At 39.2% G+C, this 18,964-nt stretch overlaps 1 protein-coding gene across 7 annotated transcripts in view; it reads left to right on the top strand.

Moving 5' to 3' along the window:
- The window catches only part of CNKSR2 (connector enhancer of kinase suppressor of Ras 2), a 207,917-nt gene that overhangs the window by 161,643 nt on the left and 27,310 nt on the right, over positions 1–18,964 (top strand). For all 7 annotated transcript variants that reach the window (XM_050332516.1, XM_050332517.1, XM_050332518.1 and 4 more), the window contains 3 exons: positions 1,404–1,471; positions 6,651–6,751; positions 7,902–8,442. In XM_050332516.1, the coding sequence (XP_050188473.1) occupies positions 1,404–1,471; positions 6,651–6,751; positions 7,902–8,442 (710 nt within the window). The remainder of the gene's footprint in view (positions 1–1,403; positions 1,472–6,650; positions 6,752–7,901; positions 8,443–18,964) is intronic.

The following is an 18,964-nucleotide window of genomic DNA, read 5'->3' on the forward strand; positions in this document are numbered from 1 at the left end:
TCATATATGTGGTCACTGTTTGCAGAAGGACAGTGACAGTTGATAGAAAGTGTCCCCGCCTATGGCAGGGGAGTTGTGCCTAGAAGATATTTAACCATTTAATCCAACCTGAAGCATTCTATAATTCTATTACTCCATGATAGCAGGAGTTAATTTCTAGGACAGTGACTATTATGATCTGATGCCTGCTTACCCTGCACTGCAGTGTCTTGAAGACTGGCATGCAGGAGTCATTACAAGTGTGTATCCTTTGCTGAGATAAACAGCCTGTTTCTGTGCATGCAGTAGGCAAATGAAACCCATCAGGCACGGTTTTCTGAAACAGGGGTTTCACATTCCTGGAGAAAACGCAAACCTGACTGGAGTTGTCTTTCTGTATACCCTAGCAGTTAAACTGCAAGCCAGTAGGTTGGCAAACCAGGCCTGTCAAATCCTGACTATGGGATGACTGGAGCAAGTAATTCCAGGTTTACCATGGAATGGACAACCACGGGAGATTGCCATGGTGGTTTAAAGCCTCGTTGATGAACGACCTGATTCATTGTAAGCATTTGGCTAATGAACGCACTGAGAGCCCCATGGGGGAAGAGTACAGGTTGAAACTGCCCTGCTACAGACAGTTGAGTGTATGCTTGACAATAACAGCCCTGCTAGAGGAGAGCAACAATATCTCCTTTGGTTTTGGTTTGGATTTTTAATGGGGCGGGGGTTGTGTTGGGTTTTTTATTTTTTAAATTTTTTTAAATTTGTGCAGCTTATGGAAGCATTTTTTCGAGTCTGAGATTAAAGCCTTAGATGTGAATTGCATTGAAGCAACTGTCTTTCTCCCTCTGCTTCTCTGACACAAACACAAAAGTGAATTCTGATATGCCTCCTTCTCTTTGTACATGGCACTGTAGGTAAGCTCTAAAACACATAATGGCATAATTTAACCACACTGTCTGTTTGGGAGTGAACCTGGTTTTTTTACTGCTGGTTTCTGCTCTGTTCGTCTGCCAAGGTGCCAGTTCTGGCCTTAAAATATTGCTTAAATCTCTGAAAACTGGTATTTATTCTTAAGAAATCAGAACAGCAGGAGTATTTGTGTGATGGCATATCTGTGAGCAGCAGACTTAACAGCTCTTTGATTATCTCCAAAACCTTTATTTTACAGATGTTTGACTTCATACATGGTTTTCCATTTGAAATAAAATACTTGCTGTGAAAACATTTTGTTCAACAGTAAAATCATAGATCTTTGGAGACTCCCTGAATAAGAGTATCAAAGAGAACACTTGTCTCACATGAAAAATAACATTGTTCTTAATCTCCTTCAGATGCTTCTAGCTTTGTTTTTGATAGAAATGCTCCCAAAAAATGTAGAGGCTGGATTGGTATCACTGCTTCTTTTAATATTATTTCAGATGGCTAAACAGAATTAACATGCTTGCTGCTGGCTATGCAGAAAGAGAGAGGATCAAACAAGAGCAAGGTAATGTGTTTTATTTTGTTTTCTTCTGTCAGCTCTTATCACAAGTTCATCTGTTCTCTTTTCCTTGCTGTGTATCAGGCCTCATCCTCAACTTCTGAAAGTGATTCCCATATGGGTATCACTGTTGATGCTTTAGAGAATTCCTTCTCTTTCAGGGGTTTAGATTAATTCCTTCAGATTCTGATCCACAGACACTGGATTATTTCTGAGAAGGCTGCAGAAGGTAGCTAAAAGCAGCAGATACCAGAGCCAGTAGACTCCTGTATGTGGTTCCAAAGAATCTGTCCCTTATCAGAAGAAACTTAAGAATCTTCTAGCAAAAAAAAAAAAAAAAAATTTAAACATTGCATTTGGCGTGTGAATTCACAACAGGCAGGAGTGCATGAAATTGGTCTCAGGAACAAAACAATGCTTCTAAAGCCTGTTGACATAATTGGATTTCCCCTAAAGACTTCAATTTTAAGGCCACTTAAATTTTGTGATTTCTACTGGTGTTGCTGTATTGTAGTGTATGGTACAGCCCTGTTTGCATTTCATTTGGAGTTCCAGGCTTACAACATTTTACATATGTTTATTTCTGGTACCCAATACTTCATGGGTTAGAAAAGCAGCATATATAAAATAACGAATTGCTTTGCTTTAAGTTGTTGCATGAGAATTCCTGTTGGCGGACAGCAAAAAGAAAGGGTCAGTCCAATTGTGTTGGGGAGGTTGTTTCTTGGAATTGCCAGTGCCATGGATCCACTGAAGTGTGGATCCAGCTAGCTCCTTTGGCAAGCACCAGAAAATTGCAGTGGTTGTGATAATCCAGACATTATCCAGGTCCTGTCTGCCTACTGCCCACTCAGTCAAAACCTCACTTTTTGGTTCCGAGACTCTGAGGCCTTCATTTAAAAGGTGCTGGGTTTTGGCCCAAAAAACTTATAGCTCAGACCTGCAATTGCAGTCCACTTAGTGCACTTACTATAGTCTTTTCTTTACACAGACTATATTTCTAGCCATTTTCCGGGGAGAGTTGCATTCAAAAGGCTATCACTAAGCTTCAAAATTTGTCCCATGGTGTGTGCTTGTGGTTTTGTACCAACGTATGTGACAGCAGCCTTAGCTCTGACCATCTGGCCTGATACCACGTTCATCTTCCTAAAGAGAAAGGTGTGCATGGTCTGTCTCTCTGCAGTGTGTTGTTACAGTGCCATTTTCCTGGGAGACACTGTCCAAAAAATTCCTTTTCCTGATCTGAAGCAAGAGTGACTTCACAGACAGGTGGAAATATCAGGAGAGTGGGGTATTCTATAGTGGTAGAAGATTAAAAAACAGCACGAGAAAATTACATCTGCTTTGATTCGTACCCTGATCGCCTCACCACAGAGAATCCCAGAGGGATCAGCCTGGTGTTGAAGAGCTGTGGCTTACAGCATACTGATGTAATTTGGAGGTGATATTGTGCATGGGAAGGTTTTTGGGTGCTCTGTTGCTCTCGCACATAACTAGGTTGTATCTGCTTTTGCCTCATTTCTAATCATGTCCTCTAGTAAGTGCAGCTGCTTATCCTGGGAGTGTTGCCCACACCCTGTTTTAGCCTGGTATGGTCCTTGGCCCATTATTTCAATTTTAACTCGAGGTGCTCTGCATTCACACAGCTCAGTATAGCAGCAGCATGCTCACTGTTCTCCAGTCATGTTCTCAGTGTCTCACCAGACATAAAAATCAGTTTGGGAATCCATATTTCCTAGTCAGCACTACAGTAACCTGTTTTGGAGGGAAGTGTGTACCATCTGTCACTGCTTGAAGAGGCTGCGAACAAACTCTGAATCCTGGTGTCTTCTAGGAAATCCTCTGTGTTGGCATCCAAAGCGAAATGCAAACTTTTATTGACAGTAGGTTGGCACTAGAATTACAATGCCATGTGGGACAGTAAAGGAAAAGGTGTATGTTATGCTAATGCTGTCCAAGTGCACAATTGCACACATGATACACCTTTCAAAATCCAGATGGATTTGGAGAAATATTTTTGCTACTAAGAAATCACTGAGTGATAAAATAGCAGATGATCCAGCTCCTAGACATGAGATCACATGCATTCAAGCCTCATATAGCCTATTATTAAAATATCTCCCTATTGAAGATAATCAGTGAAACCCCACTGACTATGGAAATTACATCCCAGGCACTGATGGAGTTCTTTATTACCACTCTAACACCATTCACTCATGTTGATTTGTTATATACAGTTAGGTAGAACTATATCCTCTTAGTGTTGCTTAGTTTGTGTTTAGTGTGGGACTCAGTATCACATTTCCCCCTCACTGCCATACACTGTTTTAATGCCTCTGGTGATTTTCCTTGGCTCCCAGCACAAGGGCTATTATGCAGCTCAGTAGTGTCCCTAATTAGCAGAGGCATCAAGTTAGCAAAGTAAAACCTCTCTATCACTTCAAGCATTTTTGCAATTATAGAAACTGCGAAGCTGAAATTTTCTGTATTCAGTGACTGTACCAATTGTCATCTACATATTTGATGTGACAAAAGGTCTTTTATTTCTGTTCGGTTCAGCCCTTTGCAGCAAACCTTTATAATACCTCTGAAACAATTCAACAGTAGTTGTCAAATCTGTTTCAATTAACAGTTGAATAGTTCTGAATCTAAAGTGCATAAATATATTTCAAGTGCTTCAGAGATGCACGAATCACTGAATTGTGGGTGTAGTGCTGAGTAAAATGTTACATTCTGTACAGAACAGTTTTATAAAAATACCATCAACTTTCCATATTAAATACAATGAATGTTAGCAATACAGCAAGGGACTTCCTTGGATGGAGAAGTTATGCACTTTCCAGTCATATAAATCAGAGGGAAAAAAACCTTGCTTATATAAATAGAATATATTTCATCAGGAAATGGCAGGTCACTGTTAGTTTATATATAATATATGCAGGCTATTAGTCATTGAGAAAACTCTCAAGATATACCTGATACATAGAGCTTTGTCCATGACTAAATTGGACAAAATCTGCAGAGACAGATACAGCAACTGTTTCATAGCATCATACATGTTTTAGATAGACTCTGAGTCAGTTGCCAAAAGCAGAACATTTTTAAAAGTTGGTGAGAGGCTGTTTTCATACATTTTATCTGCAAGTTGACCCCTGTGGCTGCAGAAATTTTCTATACAAGCCGTAGGTTGCCAGCAGAATTCTCTGTCTGAGATAAGGTGTGCAAAGGCGTGATTGTACAGTGTTTTCTTGTGTGTGGATTTGACAGCAAGAACACCTTCATATTTTTAGCCAAAATTGGAACCTGCACTGAGACTGCTAGATTTTACTTTTAGAATAAACAGTTGAGCTCCAAGCCTGCAGAAATGTCAATGAATGATGCAATTCTGACAGGTCTCTCACTACACATTGCACTGTTAGGCTGTGCTGTAATAGGAGCAAACATGTCTATATGCCAATATTTTCAGGTGTCTTAAGTTGCTGAAAATAAGTTTTCTTAAAACTATGATTTATTTGGAAAAAGACTTTTCATTGACTTAGTCTTTCATTCACCAAAAATTATTTGCAGATGTCTAGAGACATAACTGTTTGGATTATTTTATTTGGTAGTCATGAAAACTTTGTTTATGCAACTTACTTATTATACCCTTTAAAAAAAATCAGCTATAAGCTTGCAGGAAGCAAATCAAAAGCCCTGGAGTTAAAAACAGAACTGCTACTGCATGGAAAGATATAAGGCTGTCCCCACCATTACTACAATCTAAAAATATACAAAAATTTAGGGACACCTGTTTCAAGATGGTGTCATTTAAAGGTAAGTTTTCATTTTAACTATTGAATAAGATTAAATATGGTAGATCTTTAATCATACAATACAATAATCATAATTGTAACAAAAAATCATTAAAGTCAAAATTGTATGTTGTGTCAGCTTGGATTTCAGCAATCAATCTTTTTCTCCTTATCTATCAAAGAGAGACTAGTGAGTCATGCAGTTCATTGAACACTTACCAGGCAAAGTGAAAATTGTCTGAGATTAGTTTGTGAGTAGTCTGAGCTAAAGTGTCCTGTCTGTCGTACAATGATTTACCCAAATACTGAAACGTAATACAGTCAGAAACAAGATGACAACAGAAATGTTTGCATAAGTCTTACAACGTGTAAAAGTGTTAAAAATTGCCTTACCCATCTTTAGCTGAGTCAGCAGTTAGGTAGTTTTCTTAGGTAAGGAATATTAATGTCCAGTGTCCTTTCAGTTAGATGACGTTCTGCCCCAAAAATATTTGTAACAGAATAAACATAGATTCCTATGTGGTATATTCTTCCATGTGTTTTCCAATTTGAAATAAGCTTGGCCAAGACTTGATTTCCTGTAAAATCAAACTTTATAGCCCATTAAATTTAGCCTACAAGATCTGCATCCTTTGTACTTTCTCATCCATGTTTTAGACCTCTGTTCTGAAATGTCATTATTATATTTTTCCTTACCATACCACCTTTATGTTCTTGCATGGATGGGCAGCATGTGTTTTATGAAGCAGATAAATGATATAAAGTTTTTATGTCTTATCTTAAATGCAGATCTTTGTTATTAGAAACTGAATTGAAAAAGTTGCTTAGCTAGTAGAATACAATGGAGAAAATGGGTAGAAAAATAGAATTAAGTATTCATACTTGTTTGATTTGCCAGTTGGTGTTAATTACATTTGTTAATATTTTTTGCAGCCAATAAGAGTTGAGCAAAGCTACATTTTTCATCTTTTCTGTTTGAAAAATACTTCCAGTATTTTTCAGCCAATACATGTCCAATCATAATTATTTTTGTGCCAGTTTAAATATTTTAAATCTGATACTTACATTAAGAATAATCTGTATGCCTGATGTATTTATATAAGGTATGTAAAAGAGTTAAATTTGTGGCTCATTTGCAAGTTGTTGTTTAATATCTCTTTAATGGAACATTAGACTTAGTATACCCCATAATGTTTGGAATTTTCCCTCCTTATGTTAAGACAATTCCAAATTGCATCAACTAAAACATTTAGAGCATCAGCATTCACTAGTATTTCACACTTGATAATACCAGGGACGGAATTTCCAGTTACTTTTGTGAAAGCAAGTTTCTGATATACAAATACATCAAAATGTGTTGGTAAATTTTGATCTGATCCATATGTAACTTGTAGATTATTGGAGTGAGAGTGACAAGGAAGAAGCTGACACTCCATCAACACCGAAACAAGACAGCCCACCACCCCCGTATGACACGTACCCACGGCCACCTTCGGTAAGTCACCTGCAACTGTCTATAGGAATGTCAACCAAAAGTGCCACTTTTACCTACTCACCAGCCTAGGAGTACGTGCTTGTGCCCATTATTTTTTGAGTCAGTGCTTGACTTAAGGCATTTGTTAAGTGACACGTTGCTAACTTCAATGGCAATCATTGCTATTTTCACTGGTTTGTAGAGAACATGGATTTATGATCCCACTTGCTGTACAAAGTAGGTTAAGTTAGAGAATTCTTTCTTCCTGTTCTTCATTCATTATAGACACCTCATCCATGCAATCCCTTACCACCCCCTTATCGACTTTTCTGAGAAAATGTTATTACCTCAGCAACAACACAGACTCTTCTCTAAGGCTCCAGCAGTTGAGCTGTGAAGCTTTACAGTACCAAATTACACTTGCATTTCTAGAGAAATGCTAACATAAAAATGGTGTCTTGTGTTGCAAACAGCAATGCTAGTTGTCTTGTTATTGTGAAAAAAGTAGGCTTCTCTATAAATTAGAAAAAAAGTGGATTTGTTTTTTTCTTTTTCTTGAAGCAGTTGCTGATATAAAACCAGTTTATCAACCTCTAACTTATTCTGCACTGGCAACTTTAATTTTTATGTCTGTATACTCAGTGTTAACTAATGTGTCTTACTTGAATATAGTTTTTGGAATGAAAAATGGGGAAGATCAGGGGAAAGAGAGCATTGGTGATGTTTAACTTGAATGCAGTACTTTATCTTACAAAATTATAGCCCTTTTAATCGTAGCACTGAAGCACTGTAAATGTAATCCCAAAGAAACTTTTAGCAAGATGCAATAACAACAGGTATTTTTAAGATTTTTAATGAACCAGGCACATCTGTTTCATATTTTCCATAGTGCCATATTCTGCAAAGTTTTCCACAAATAATTATGTTGGCTTATTCTATAGATTAAGGGACAGAGTAAAGATAGTTATTATGAATAAGCATCATATATAGGTGTGACATGTATAGATGAGGGCATGCACTAAAGTTAGGATCAGGGTGGGCTAATTAGGGGAGTTTGTGCCTTTGTTACTGAACTGGGTGCCATCAGTGATAATGAAAAGCAAGGTAATATTATTAGCAGTAGGTCTTGGTCTGCACTGATCTGAAGATTGCTCCGTTGCTGACGTTGTAGATGAGCTGCACAAGCCCTTACGTGGAGCCGAAACACAGCCGACTCTCATCCACGGAGACTTCCCAGTCGCAGTCGTCGCACGAGGAGTTTCGCCCGGAGGTGGCGGGGAGCGCCACCGACTCCCCGGTGCGCAAGACGGCGAGCCAGCGGCGCTCCTGGCAGGACCTCATAGAGACGCCGCTGACCAGCTCAGGACTCCACTACCTGCAGACGCTGCCCCTGGAGGACTCGGTGTTCTCCGAGGCGGCCGTGGTCTCCCCCGAGCACCGGCGGCAGTCGACCTTGCCCACCCAGAAGTGCCACCTGCAAGACCACTACGGCCCCTTCCCCTTGGTGGAGGGTGAGCGGATGCAAGCTCTGAATGGGAATGGGGGAAAGCCCCGAAGTTTCACTCTGCCTCGGGACAGCGGCTTCAACCACTGCTGCCAGAGCCTTTCAGTTGATGCTGCCGATCACCACAAAGAAGCACAGCAGAAGGAGGTTGAGGAGGAGGAGGAGGAAGAGGAAGGCAAAGCAGCAGAAGAGAACCAGGAAGATAAAAGTAAGTATAGGATGTTTCTGTGGCTTTTCAGCTGTCCTGTTCGTGTAACATAGAGGTTGGTTTTCCTTTTTCCTATCAAACAACCCCAGTGCTCTTTCAACAACCCCCATGTTTTACCAGGTCCCCTTTGTCTCACACCTCTTTGATCTGCCTCATATGTAAGGCTTAATAATGGGAGTGCTGCATGACCCCTCATGTTCACTAGACACTTGCCTGTAGGCTGGTCACCAATCACCTCCTACTAGTAATTCTTAGTTATAAATGGATTTTACTTCCATGATTCCTTCACGGTTCTACTTGCACAGTATCCTTCCACACTGACACACATGTGTTTCAGTACACACTTAGTAAGATTTCCAGCCAACCCCATCCAGGCTGTAAAAACCACTTGGTAAATCCTGGAGTGTAGGGTCAGGCTGTGCTTATGTAGTATCACAGAATCATAGAATCATCAAGGTTGGAAGAGACCTTTAAGATCATCAAGTCCAACCATGAACCTAGCACTACCACTGAATCTAGCACTAAACCATATCACCCAGCCCGAGATCCAGATGCCTCTTAAACATCTATCCAGGTAGTCAGGTCGCAAGACATCCCAGAATCTGTAAGAAGCTGAAAAGGAGAGGGTATTTTTCCCAGGTCCTCACCTTGTGATTTATAAGGAGAGAAGTTCAAAAAATGTTTCAAACAAACAAACAAAAATAATAGAGAATAATTATGTGACCAGCGAGGCTTAAAAAAAAAAAATCATAACGCTGAGTAACTGTCACTTACATGGCACATAAACTCCATAGAGATTAGTGCTACTTGTCAAAAATAATCCAAATAAACAGGGATTAGAGAAGGTTCCTGCCCCTCCTAAATGTGTAAACACATTTCTGTGTCTGTTTCATGCGCTGTCCTTCGCTGTCGTTTATGGAGCTTCTCAGCATGTGCTGCTGGCAAAGTTGAGTTCATACCCAAGTTGCAGGGTCAGTCAGTGAAGTCTGCATCCTTAAATTGTGGGGTTACACTGCAATTAAGCTACCTGAAGTGGCAAAAAAGGCAGCATGACCCCTGAAGCTATGGAAGGGTCTCTGCTATCTGTTCCTTCAAATTCAGCTTTTTTACTGCAGTAAAGGAGTATAAAAATGGTAAAGAGATAGGAAAGGGTAATAAAAGCTTTGGATAATTAACTAATTAACCTATCTAAGTTAATTCATTAAAGTTAGCACCATTGTTGAGCATTAAAATTCATGTGGATGTTATTTAGTCTACTTGGGAGAGATCAACAGTTTTCAATTGCGCTTATGCTTTAGTCATTATGTTCTAAATATCTCCAGTCCTTGACTATGAGGAAACAGTGATTTCTTTTGCAGATATTAAATTTGATGCCATTAAAAGTTTAAAAAGGCACTTTTTCAGTTTTGTTCATTCATGACACTTCCCAAAAAAACCATACATTTATTAGGGTAATATTAGACTCTTATTGACTGTGAAATGAAACTGTCTAATTAACAGTGTTAAATTTCATCAACCATGCAGAATGTTTTATCCTATTTTTAGTCTTCAATTTTTTGTTTTCAAATGGGTTTTTACTGATAGCGATATAAATATATTTCTTTAAAAAATCCTCACAGAAAACAGAAAGGGTCAAGGAGACTTTCCATGGTCTTCACTGTGCTGTTTGGGCATTACTTACAGATACTGTTGCAGAGTCTAAGTTGTTAGGTGTTTTAAATCTCAATTTCAATGCTTTTGGTCTTACCTTACTAATAAAGGTCTAACGTTTGATTTAATGGGCCAGAACTTGGGCTCTTCTCCATTTTCCTATACCAATTTCCAAAAGGGGAGAAAAAGTTTAATTTTTGAAGTGGTCTCCCTATATATACTTTTTTCTTTAAGTTAGGTGGTTTTCTTGGTTGAAGCTTTAACAGGAGGTTACTTTTGCGAAGTTAATGACCAGCTAGACAAGTGAAGTGCTCATGATGAATTATTGACCATGAAATTATAAAACCAGAAGTAAAATACTGTTTAGTCTGTCAAAAAGTTTAAATGTTGGATTGCTTGTTGCTATGGCTGCAATGTTCTGTTTGCAACGCTGAATTTTCCAGTGCCCTTCCCAGTAAAAAGCTGGAGGGATTTCATGCAAGTGGTGTTCTTAAGTGCAAAATTCAGTTTCTGAGCTGCAAGATTTGCTTACATCTGCTAAGTTGCTAATAGGATGGGTGTCCTTGTGTGTGCTACCTCACTGCCCCCTTCACCTTCACTGCTCTGGGAAAATGAAACATTGCAACTGCCTGGAGAAAGGCAAGCCTCTCTCTTTTAGGAATGTTTTAAACTCACCTTGAACGTTCCCTCATGTGGTATCAGAACCTTTTAAATATATTTATTTGCCTTACACATTTGTGATCCTGACATAATTCTGGGTTTTTGGATGATTATATGTGTTCTTGTGTTTACATGTATGTGTTCTAAAGCTTAATCATTCCTATTGCTTTTTATGCGGGACAAGAATGCAGCTCCTTTGCAGTTGTTGCTGTACAAGTTAAATGTCATTGCCAAAAGTTTGTTTTCTGAGCTTTCTGTCTTTACATTCTCACTTTTAAAACCATATGAGTTTAAATCAAACAGTATAATGCGGTCCTGTTTCTTCCAGCTTCTCTTGCAAAATTGTGTTCAAATAACTGCACCACAAACCAGGAGCTCCACACTTCTTTCAGATGCTGCCCCCACCTGCCATAATTTAACAGAGTTCTGTGGACTTTGCAAAGCTATGTTCATTTGCAACAACTAAACATCTCTCAGTCAATCGCTGCTTTATGCCTTAAACAGATATTGCAAGACTTTACTGACACTGCAAATAGTTCTGTGTATCAACTCTGCTGCAATGCCTAGATACATATGCTAAATTGAAAATATGGGTTGTCCTTTCCTATGTTTGTCAGTTAGGACCTGACTTTGTTGTGTGTTCAGTTGCTTCCTTTTGTCTTGTATCACATTAACAATGCACTGCTAATCTTTAATGGATTGTTTTATTTCCCGAACGACTTTTGTGTAAACCATTTAGATGTTCCATATTGACACCGTCCTGCATTGGTCTCTTGCTTTGTAATCCAAGAGGATTCTCCTGTGGGATATTTGAGTTTGTCCATGTGTTTGCTCCTGATGGTTATGCAAGTGGCAAACAACATTCAGACCTGTGGCAGCAAACATCCCTCTTGCTGTGTTGTTCAGAGGCAGCCTGCACAGGCAGAGCTGTCAAAGGCTGTGGCACATTGCACTGCATGTCTGCGATTCAGTTATGAAGGACAAGTTGGGCCTTTTCAGGTTTGTTTTCTGCTAGTGAAAGGTAATAGAAGGAGACAGATGTGCATCATGGCATTGTCACCTCCTTCCCCTCTGGCCCCACCACTGTCTGCCCTCTTTGTTTTGACAGATTTCACTACTTAATGCCAAAGAACACTTCAAAGATCTTCTTGGGAGACTATTTCTAGGTTTTGTTCCAGGAGAGCTTACCTCGTTTTTTGCCTTCTTTTTTTTTTCTTTTTTTCTTTTTCTTTTTTTTTTTTTAATTATCTTTGATGGTAGTTCGTTACTTTTCAAAGACTCTTTTGGTTTCTGGGAGAGTAACGGGAATTACTAAGGGTTCAGCATTTAAGAGAAGTAGGTAACTAGCTCTCTACAGAGTGTAACTGGCTATAGATCCCTCCAACTTAGCTGCAGAAGAACCTGCACCTCTTTTCCATACTCCCCACAAAAGTCCTTGAAGAACAGCAGTGTCTGTGGGAGTCTCTGGTGCTACGATCTGCCCAGAGTGTGCTGGTACAGGAGCTGTGCTGCTGGCTCTGTGTGCTGAGGGATTGACCAGAGGAATACTGGCACATTTTCCAGGGAAGTCACACTTGGGACCTGCAACAATGTGCAAGGGAGCTTTCCACTGGCTGGGTCCATAAAATTTATTCAGGAATATGGATAGAAAAGCATTGATGTCTATGAGTTTGAAGAAGTGTTTGCAGCAGGAAGAAATTACTTAGACTGTCTTACCACTTTTAAAATCCATTTCCTTCTGCTTTGTTCCTTGCCTCTTTGTTCTCTTGCTTCTGCAAGTTTTCGGTCCTTTTCCTGCACTCTTAAGTACTGTAATTCCTCTTGACATGTGTTTAAGAGTTTTTTTGTTGCTACCCCATCACTGTAATTTTAGAGTATCTGCTCTATAGTGTGGACAGCTATAACAAAGGCTTAAATAAATTTCAATACATCAATGGCTGCCCTTCGGGGGCAATTAAAGGCTGGGAGCCACTTGTTTGCTGCATTGATTTCAGCCTCCAGAGTGTTTACAAGAAGTTACAATCTTCCACATGTGACTTGTGTCACCTTGAAAAGATTTCACAGTGTTTCTGTAGGCTGGGCACACTCACACATATTCCGCGTATTTTGCTCCATCACCACAAGCCCTTGTTCAGTTTTGCAACATCTCCTGGCATCCCATGTTTAGTCCCACACAGACTTGTGAGTGCTGTCCCAGAGGGACACAACAGCCTCATGATCCAGTCTCTGAAACTTGGCTTCTAACTTTAAACTACTGAAAACTTTTGTCAAAGGCCAGAGCAGGAGCTAATGTTGGCATTTTGCAACTCAGGGAGATGTCCAGTCCCTGTGAAGGGTTTCGAGAAAGTTCACCTTGATGTCAGAGAGGGCTAGTTACTGAAAGAGGTATCACATGACTGTTTGTGCTGGGGTAGCAAGCCTGAGAGGTTGGGGTTTTTTTCCTTTTTTTTTTCCCTGTAGAAAAATTACAAACCAACAAAACAATAAGAGAAAATGAGAACAGTTTCTCCCACCCTACCTCCCAGTTACAGAAACGAAATTCAAGGTGGTAGTGCTTTCACAAAATAGGACTCAGGAGTTTAAGGAGTCCTGTGACTGGCAATGAGTATCATGCACTGTGCCCCAGAAGGTGTATCCATGCAACATCCCAGGTGGTATTTGCCTATAAGGAGTCAGTGCTAGTAAAAAATATACTCTGAATAAGGTCAGGTATTTCAGATTCTGAAGTTCCAGAGAGGCTTGCCTCTTGTTAATGAGAGAGCAGTGCAAATGGTAACTCTCAGAAAGATCAGTGTTTGCCAGTTAAACACTGTATTATGAAGTGGTACCCTGTATACCACTTCTAGGTTTTGCTTCTCTGCATTTTGGGTAATTTTGGGTCTTCACTTTAGCAGGGTTTAGGCAACAGTGAAATGTGGGAGTCAGGATGAATAACGCATAAAGCCTGGACTGTGTGCACTGGAGTTGATGAGAAAGTGTGACTGAAATTAATAGGGCAGTTTGCTTTTCTGACAGCCTATTTCCATTTCAGAGGGGATACCATTAGTGGTGTCCTGTCATCTCACCACCTAGTTTTAACCACACTGAGAGGCAAGGGAGAAACCATTAAGATACTGTATCTTCCCCTCTGGAATTATTCAGCTTAGTAAAGGTGTGGATGCCCAGTAGTGTCTTAAATAAGCAGAGCTATGAGAAATTACAGGTAATATTTCACATTAGAAGTATTCCATATGAGGCTGGTGAATAGCACAAATTGCAGCACATTCTGGGATACTAAGGACAGTGTTATTCTAAATTATTACCTCCACTGTCAGTCCTGTACAACGAAGAGCATTTGCCAGGGTTTTTTTTTTTTTTGCCTGACACCCTTCTGGGCGACACAGCCCGTGCATTCTCAGACACTGGAGTAGGCTGATTAAAGGTCTGCTTTTTCTAAGCTTTGTTTTTGAAATCTGATTTTTCATTCCTACTTCCCATTTGAGCCTTCCTGTGGCACTTGACTGGGCATTTGCACTCCTGTGGGCTGAGGACCATCAGCACTTTGTGCCTAGTCTGCTTGGAGGAGGTCTCCATCCCTCCCACCCTCCCCCTGCCTCTGAGGCTCCAGCTTTGCTGTTAAATCAGAATGCTTACGTAATTGCTTACGTAATTGCTTACGTAAAAACACTGCCTAGTTGCGTTCAAAAATATGACCTTAAGCCTGTTGGTTTACAGTGTAAATGGCTAGCCTGCACTGCTTTGTTTAGTTTATATATTTACAGTGAAATTTTTATCAGTGGCTTATGGAAGAGCAGAGCAAGACAGTGGCTGCCATATCACCTGGGCTGCTCTTCAAAGCAAATGCTTTGCATGCAGAATGTCTAGTGGGATGGTGTTTATTCACATATTCTATTTTATGTGTTTTTAACTTAAGCATTTAGGGTTTCTTTTGTCATAAGATCCATGGAGATCCTATGAGAGCTGTTAAATTTGAAAATTAGTGTGGAGAACACCATGGTTGGTAATTTAGGTGATACGTCAGGCTAAACTTCTTTATTCTTGTTAATTTTAAAGATTCATCTTTATTTGAATAGGAATTTCTATAAGCTTCCAGAACCAACTGCATACTTGAGAAAATTGTCATCCAAAATAAGAGTTGCTTAGTTGTCTTCTAACTGCCATATATGTGTGTATGTTCAGTTGTGTGAATAAAAATGTCTTTTAGACTATTTATTATATTATAAAAATTACTGATAGGAAGACCAACTTAGATAAACAAGTACTGGTAGTAGGTATATTTCTTTCTGAGCATATTCTTTAATTAAAATTTAAAATTTATTAAATAAAGCTTTTCCAATTCTCATATGCAAAAGCAACTCCATTACAGAAGTGAGTTTGCATTCTAAATAAAAATGATGGGATACAAAGCCTCTGTATCCTGATCTTAAATTTTTCAGTTTGAGGGGAAAAAATTGCCTACAGTGCTCGGAAGCCAAATATTGAATCATTTACTAAGTAGCAATTCAGAAAGCAATATGGGCTGTCAACAAAAATAAGAGTAGTTTAATTTTGTGCTTGTTAGTGTTTATTCATAGGAATGTATTTCACCCACATGTATATTGTTGCCACATATAAAATTTTATTTGATTTCCATTGCCCATGCTACTAAAAATACAAAACAGAGGTGAATTCCTACTTTTGTTTTGGTTTTAATAGCCCTGTGTGTCATTGCCAACAAAGGTCATCTGCTTTTCCTGAAACTTATCGATTAAATGGTCTTTTTATAATCAAAAGACACGCACAAGAGAATTTCTCACATAGCCATTTTCCTAAATTACTTTTCCTGCAAATTTTCTTCAATTCAAGTACTAAGTTGGAGACTGTCAATGGAGTCGTGGTACTGCCCTACCAGAGATCCCTTCAGGTTAGGTGGTGAAGCAAAGAATCTATAGATATGAGAATATATTTCTCATATTTTTTTATGTTCTGCATTCTCTCTCTAGGTGTTATGTAACTGAAGTGGTTTACCTTCAATTTTTCCATTTCTAAGTGTAAGCAGGCTCTGTCTCTGCTGCTCCCCTGTCTGAGTCCGGCAGCAGAGATGCTGTCTTTGGGAAAAGGCAACTCATAAATGGCAGACCACTTCACAAGCAACAGAGGGAAGACAGTCCAAGTCCTCTGGGGCTCTCTGTTTACCATACTGAAGGATATGCTATTGCTTCCCAGTTTGTTGGCCTGATACATCTCGATAGCAACATAAAAAGACCTTTTTTGTGCTTGCAGGTTCCGTCCCCTTGATTCTAAATGTACTTTCATTCTTAAATGAGGATATGTAGCTTTTTTGAAACTATTTTATGTATGGAAAGGAAAATCCAACTTCTTTTTTTTTAATTAACACGTGGTATTCCATTGAAAAGAGGGTTTTCCTGTCCCAGAATTTAAACTTGCATTCATTTTGATTTCAAACATGAAAAACTTACATTGTTTCAAAGAATTAACATAAACCTTTTCACTGAAACTCACTGAAAATTGTTTTAAAGACACTCTTTGATTTGATCATGGGGATTTAATTGGGATTTTTCCATGAGGAATTCTTTTTTCACTGAAATTTTTGCAGAACTCTTTGAGATGAAGTGAGGACTTAGCCTAATCTGAAGGTTTCTAAATGCAAAGGAAACAGAAGCCTGCAATAAGAAAGTTAACCACCTGTCATGTACATGAGAATGTTCTTTCAAAATGTATAATTTTAAATTTTCTATCTTTTTTTCCAAAGCTAAAAAAAGAATAAAACCTTTTCTGTAATCTATTGTAATTAAATCAGAAGAATATGGCACAGCATCAGTAGGATTAGGAGAACAGAGGAGGACCAAAGTCTTTTCAGATTATATTTATTACATCTCCAGGTGGTACCATCTGTTATGTGTGCCTCTCATATTCTTTCAAGGCAACCATTAAAACAGGGATGAACTTGAGTCAGCACTGCTTGGAAGGACATGGGAGGGATGCAGTTTTACTGAACTACTACCTCAGTGAACATCTGGAGTTTCACCAAGTAAACATGCATTATTTAAGTTTAATTACTCTTCATCATGGGAAGTAGGATGGGATATTAAAGACCTCAGTGCAAACAGTCAACATCCTGCTAGAATTTTTTTTGCTGGACAGGAGACTCAGGAAAAGCCAAATACGTTACAAAGCTGTTTTGTTTGGTCTGATCTATTTTTTTTAATGTCTTCAGAATTTTTGGATTTAAAATGAAGATTGTCATGGAGGCTTGTGAAATAAATGTTGCAGGAGAATTTTTTGTGAAAAACATCCTAGCCTGTTTTTCTGGCTAACTTTCCTTTTGGTCACTAGCTGCTGCTCCACAGGGTCACAAATCCTGTGTAGGTAATGTGTGTAACCTGCCGGCCCTATGCAACTTCCTTGGATACTCCTTGACAGCTAAAATGGTACTAGATGATTATGTTTTGGCATCTTAATATCCTTACTGGTTTCCTAAACCTTTCCACTGCAGGAAGGCAGTACGGATAGGTTAAAATCTTTGCCCCTCTGAAGAATCTGGTGAAGCTGTAACTGTGCTCTGTGTGTCTTGGAGCCAGTGAACTGGAAGTGAATTGAAAGATTATTCATTATAGCTCTGCCCTCTAAATCTGGAGCTGCTATACCTACCTGCCCATAAATATCCCCAGTGGTGAGCATTCTTCATTCCCTCCAGACATTGCTTTTCCTTTTTGCTGTTATGGGAATTTTTTTCTCCTAATGGATATTGAATTGTTCCCACTGCAGTTTAAGCCCAGGATTTCCATTCCATTATGGCACAGAAAGCAGACTGCTTTATTACAGCAGCTCTTCTTTTAAGCTGAAAGGTTGGTTTAGTTTTTTTTCATTGATAGTATTTGCTAGGCCTTTGACTCCTCTTTCCTGGGTGTTCCAGCTGACTCGCACCCCTTCTGCAATGGCAGAGTCCAAGCTGGGCGTAGCACACTTGACTGAGACCAGAAAGGTTGCTTTGCCCTGACTGTTTTATGCTCTATACTGTGATAAGTATCTGTTTGGCAGCTATACTGTACTTTGTATTTCACTTTGGTCTATACAGTATCCCAGATGCTTTTCTGCTTAATTGTTGTGTTTTCTAATCGCAGTTGTTCTGATTATTCTGATTATTCCTGGACCTTTTACATATCTGCGTCAAGTAGCTCACATTAATAAAAACCTCAGGTGAACTAAAATGTCAAATTAATTGGGCTAAATCCCACCAACAGATAAAAATTACATTCTGTAAAACTAACAGCCTGACTAGACCAAAAAAAAAAAAAGCCCTGCAGACTAACTGTGTTTGCCAAGCTCTGTGCCTGTTAGCATAGCATTTACCATATTGTTATATGAAACTTGGCAAGGGATTTCATCCCTCTAAATCATTCCAACTTCTGAGACAATCCTCCAGCAGTCTAGGAAATGTTTCCTGACGCTGTGGTGTTTGTGGATTTTAATAAGTTTATTCTCTTCCACCATTCAGGCTATTAGCGCCATCTGGGACTGTTTCTGGATGCAGGGCACATAAAGCAGCCTTCCCTGTTAACAGCGAGCCTCTGGTGTCTCCTCCATCTGGGCCTGGCTTTTGTTTTCAGAGGACACCTTGGATATGGGAGGTGGCTAATATCACTCATTTCTGGGAGCTGAGCTACCAGAAGGAAAAGCTTGTGCCCTGTCACATCCATTCTGCATCTAAATAGCCAAGAATATGTTACCTGGAGATAGGTGGGGAGCTGAAGGCTCATTCTTTTATCAGTTGGGGTTCCATCAGTCCCTGATGGAAAAGTGCTTAAGACTCAGAGTTTCTAATAACCATGTGAGTTTTATTTGCAAGATCTGTTGTTTTTCAACATCGAGCATTGCCAGTTCTTATGAAACAAATATGATAATACAGTTCTTTATTAATAAACAAACAAATAAAAGAGCCTTGTAATCAGGCAGTTTTGCAAGGAGCTCAGTTCTCAGTCATTATTAATGAAATAGGTTCCTAACTTTGTTTTTGAAAACTGTGGTTCAAAAGCTAGAAGATAAATACTTTTTTGTCTTCTTTTGTGGGCCACATTTGCAAATTTGGAACCTGTTGATGATGGTTAATGCTCCAACATTGTTATACTACTGTGGTGCTATTAAATACCATGATTTTATGAACAAAGCATGAAACAAGTTCTCTGCAGGATCTTGTTGTATTTGCTTGAAA

Source organism: Myiozetetes cayanensis, unplaced genomic scaffold (assembly GCF_022539395.1).
Source record: "Myiozetetes cayanensis isolate MyiCay16 unplaced genomic scaffold, myiCay2020 scf5-8, whole genome shotgun sequence".
Classification (NCBI taxonomy): domain Eukaryota; kingdom Metazoa; phylum Chordata; class Aves; order Passeriformes; family Tyrannidae; genus Myiozetetes; species Myiozetetes cayanensis.